The sequence below is a fragment of the Plectropomus leopardus genome, unplaced genomic scaffold, assembly GCF_008729295.1.
Source record: "Plectropomus leopardus isolate mb unplaced genomic scaffold, YSFRI_Pleo_2.0 unplaced_scaffold26363, whole genome shotgun sequence".
NCBI classification, from domain to species: Eukaryota; Metazoa; Chordata; class Actinopteri; order Perciformes; family Serranidae; genus Plectropomus; species Plectropomus leopardus.
The window spans coordinates 1-4,660 of record NW_024628672.1 but is presented as its reverse complement, the minus strand read 5'-3'; the positions used below and the strand labels follow the sequence as shown (position 1 = coordinate 4,660).

At 37.6% G+C, this 4,660-nt stretch overlaps 1 protein-coding gene and 1 long non-coding RNA gene across 2 annotated transcripts; both read right to left on the bottom strand.

Annotated features, from left to right (window-relative positions):
• Positions 1 to 199: 199 nt before the first annotated feature.
• Positions 200 to 705, bottom strand: LOC121966935 (protein transport protein Sec31A-like; the record flags this gene model as incomplete). The annotated part of the gene is made up of 3 exons (XM_042517004.1): positions 671 to 705; positions 386 to 584; positions 200 to 295 (listed from the first exon to the last, which is right to left on the bottom strand). Coding segments are annotated over exons 1-3 (330 nt in total), but the record flags the coding sequence as incomplete, so codon positions are not given.
• A 5-nt stretch (positions 706 to 710) lies between these two features.
• Positions 711 to 4,325, bottom strand: LOC121966934. The gene is made up of 3 exons (XR_006107632.1): positions 4,128 to 4,325; positions 1,226 to 1,305; positions 711 to 794 (listed from the first exon to the last, which is right to left on the bottom strand). It is a non-coding gene; the product is annotated as an uncharacterized LOC121966934 (long non-coding RNA).
• Positions 4,326 to 4,660: the final 335 nt, after the last annotated feature.

Sequence of the window (4,660 nt, the reverse complement as noted above, 5' to 3'; positions counted from 1 at the left end):
TCTTTTGCTTTTTTTTCTTGCTTTCTGACTCTTTTAGCTGCTGTATCGTGTGAATTTCCCCGATATGATTTTAACAATAACAATAACTTAACTTAACTTAACTTAACTAAAAGGACATGGTAAGTACATATAAATCAACCATTGATATTTACAATTTGCAGTTGAAAATAAGTATAAACTGTAGAGTGAAAATAGAAACCTGAGATTTCGGTCCTGGCGTCATTGGAGAGCCAAAGTTATTCATGTCCCAGATGTAGATTTCGGACTCGTTGCCACCTGATGCCACCAGGTTCGTCTGCAGCAGAAAAATAAAAAAATACAAAATGAGTAACTGCGTTTGCACACGACGTTAAATTCATCGACACTTGAGTTAAACGGATCACACCTGGAACGGGTTGACGTCGAGCGCTCTCACAGGCCCCGTGTGTTTGTCGCTCTCAGCAATGATCACGTCGGTCTCTCCGGCCATGATCTTTGCCGGGTCGTACAGGATGACGTTGCCGTTCTCGCCTCCTGCGATAAGGACCCCAGCTGGGTGACCCTGGGAGTCCATGCCGTAGGGACCCCAGACCAGTTTGTGGTATCTGTCGGGAGAACAAAATGTGATGAACGGCTGCACTAAAAGGGGAAAAAAATGTTAAAATGTAGTGTAGTCAGCAGCTTTTGGTACCTGTGAGAGGAGGAGAAGCTGCCACACGACTTCATGTCCAGAGACGGATCGGTCAAGTCCAGCTCGAAAAACTCCAAGGAGGCATTGGTGCTGAAGGAGGCGTCCAGCTGCTGGGCTGATGTTCCTGCAGACAGAGAGACAAAAACATTTGGTGCATTTGGAAAATCACATAATACATGATGTTGCCTCCTCACCAGAGCTCTCAAACTTAAAAAATGCTCTTTAAAGCCGACTACGGAGTAAAAAAGTTATTTCAGAGAACATACTCCTAACTGTACGTCTTCACATGATTAAAAACATGTATGTTGAGAGCAGAAACAGACAATGAGAGACCCGACACCTGCTGAGCTGTTCGTTCTTTTAAAGAAATCCTTTCACTTTGTCAGTGATGAGCTATTTTGTAAAAACACTTGAAATTATACTGTACACAGTGCAGATTTTATTTGTGAAAAAAATGTAATATCTACTAAAGTAATTAACGTTAAGCAAATGACATAACGTCCTGTAAAAAAAAGTGGCGGCGTGTCTGTGCCGGTGTTCGCTGCGTGCTCGTACCTGCTGCAAGGTAGATGGGGTGGTGCTGCGCAGGACTCCAGCTCTGGATGGCTGTGCGGTTGATCTCTTTAAGTTTCATGCTGGAAAAATAAGTGCAAATTTTTAAGGAACATGCAGTAACTTCTTTATTGTCATTGCAAAACTGCAAAACGAAATTAGTCGTCTTTAGTAGTGCGTACAGAAGTTCACAGGCAAACACACACATTAAAAACTGTAAAAATAGGTATTAATCCTAGAGGCCTGCTTTCATATAACTCACACTGGTATTGCTCTCAAGCTTTAAAAAAATATTATTTTTTACTTTCATTTAGTTCATTTTTTAAACCAACATCAGTCTTAATGAAAAATATCAAATATTCATTCATTTTCAGGATTTTTAACTCTTTAAATGCCAGTTTTTAGTCATGATGCCCTATGTTTTTAGATGAAAAAAACACCAAAAACAATTATTTCTAATATACTATATGCAAGGTAGATTTTTTGTTGTTGTTGTCACAGTGTGGGATGTGTCCGTGATTGCAACACCCAGAAATAATACAATGCATGTTTTTATGCTTTGATGGCTGTGGGATTAAAAATGTCAGTTTGAATGGGTTTCAATGGAGCTTTTTTTGCACAGTGTATTTTAGAGTCATTGTAGGAGCTGAGCTGGAAATTCACAGATTAAACAAAAATACACAATCTTGTCAAAATTTATGCCATATGCATGAACGCAGCCAAAAATATTTAAAAAAATGAAGATTAAAAAGTACATAAAAAGTGCCAGTCAATAAGAGTTAAACCAAAATTACAATACACATGTTGCACAGTCATGATAATATTGCACATATGCACTAATACTACAGAGTTTCTCTCCATGTTGCCTCTGCAGGAATCAGCACAGTTAACGGAGCACACACTGGTCTTTACATTGTGTTTAAGTGTTAAAGGAGAGGTTCACATATTTTCAAGTTAGTCTTAAAAGGACACTCCCAGGCTCAAATGTGCATTTATTTGTAAGTCACTGTTATGTAATTATTCCTGCTGTACATGCAGGCTGTGAAAGGACACCTTCCCAATGTGATTTAGATGTATTTATTTAGTGTGACATGTGTGCAGTGTTTCCTCGCTGAGCCACGTTGGCAGGAGCATAAAAGGGAGTTTTACACTAAAAAAGACACTAATTTTTAAATAAATTCCCTGAATTTGTTGATGCGGAACAAAAATTATCTAAACTGAGCTTAAACTAATGCAGTCTAATATAACAGCCCTGCAAAAAAATCCTAAATAAATCTTAAAAAGATCATTTCAAAGAGGAGTTTTATGCTTTTTGGATGATGCTGTTGGTTTAGCTGTTTAATTGCATTGCACTATACAGAAAGGTGTCTCTGTTATTACATCTGTCCTCAGTGATATATGAAATTGGGTGAGCAAAATAATGGAACAACATCCTCTAAAGTGACAGCTGACTCTCTCTAAAATAAACATCTATTAAACTGTGGAGCCCAGGACTTCTTGCAGACCAGTATAATGGTGGAAAAGCAAATTATAATGGGAAACTGGAGGAAGCAGAGGGAGGAAATATGTTTCAGGAACGGTCCACAGAGTTGGTAAAAGTTGCATCATACTCACAAATCTCTTTCAGTTGTGAGGACAGAACCAAAAAATATGTGGAGAAGTTAGGATAATACTACATTTACATTACTAATCTATGCAATGTTGCAGTAAATCACATTCTACGCACATATTACTTGCATAAACTCTCTTAATGTGTCTGAAAACTAATAATTGACAAACTACAAACAAGTTTAAAACATGAAATTAAAATTTCTCCTTAAATCCTGCTACATCATAATCAGATGCTTGTTAATTAAATTGGATTATGGTCCACATGAATGTAGTAATATATATAAAATTACTTATTTTTGTTTATATGACTTCAAAAAAATTGTATGTACATATACTTCTATGCTTGTTTTTATATATATATATCTCAATAAAATAACCTCTCTAAAACTAATTATGAACTTTATGAATGGAGGAGGCTTTATTTTCTTTTTATTATTTATGTATATATTTTTTACATTTTTTTCCCCTATATTATCACAGTTGTTAATATTATTTCATTCTCTCTCCCTCTGTGGGAGTCATTTGCTTTGATGACCAGTAGTTACAGTGTTCATGTGAGAAAAAAAGGTTAATAAAAACAACAAAAATCTTTCTAAAACAGCTGAAAATGGAACATTATAAACTTTATAAATGGAGGATTTATTGCAGGACTGTTGTTTTAGTCTGCTTCAGTTTTAACCAGGTGTGCCTCATAAATTGTTAATTGACTGTAAGTGAACACAACCTTTAAAGCTAAGAGAGGAGGCAAAATAGCCAGAGGTGCATGTGACAGGTTTATAAACAAGTAACTCAGGTTTTATTCCCACTTTAGTTGAATGCATTTTCACCTTTCAGCCCTGCTGCTGTAATAAACACAGCAGTCCCAGAGTTACACACCAAGGCCTACTGTAAATGACACTAATTATCACTTGTGCATTGCATGTCAGAGCTGTGCTGCAGCAATGACATTATAAAAATCATTATTTACATTTTAATAAAGTAGGGGTGAATTCGGCGTGCTTCATTTAAAGGCTGAAATCAGGAAAACAAAAGCTAGCAGCGAGCTAACAGCTGATGGACAAATTAAAACAGAACTGACAGCAGGAAGGTTCAATATTTTGGATAAATTAAAGTCAAAAAGCACTAAACAGATTTTAATTTATTGTCATTTGAAGTGCGTGCTCTTTGAGGACACGGTACGGCATGTCCCGCAGCTACAAAAGGGGTATTACGTTATGTAGCCTGCTAGCTGCCTGCAGAAAATAACAGAAGACAGTTACACACACATCTTATTCCTCAAACTAAAGCGGCTTACCTTCCCTTTTCTTCGCTGCTTCTCACATGAACGCAAACATAAAAAAAATTAGCTGACAAACAACAAACAGTCCAGAAACGCTCAGGTTCCCCTTTCGGTTCTGCTTCGGATTAACGGCTGTAAAAACACAAGAAAGACGAGGCTACCGGGTCCCGGCTGCGGACTCAAGACAGATTTCCACGTCCCCACTGGTCTCCATCAACGTGGCACTAGCAACAGCCTTCTCCTGCCACGAAGAAGAACAACAGCTTCCGGGGGACGTCGACGCCGCTATACCCGCTAGCATGCTAACGGTGCTAGCGTGGTTTCACATATTCCGCTGCTACACCTGTTAGCATGCTAACTGTGCTAGTTTTACGTCTACGCGGCACCGCTATCCGTGCTAACATGCTAACAATGCTAGCGTTACAGTTTTATGATTAATATTTTCCAAAACTTGGTGAAGAAGAAAAACTTTGGGAATTTTTATATTCAGAGTATTCAATATGAAATTATTTTGGAAATCGACTGGATTTTAAACTACTATTTTTTTT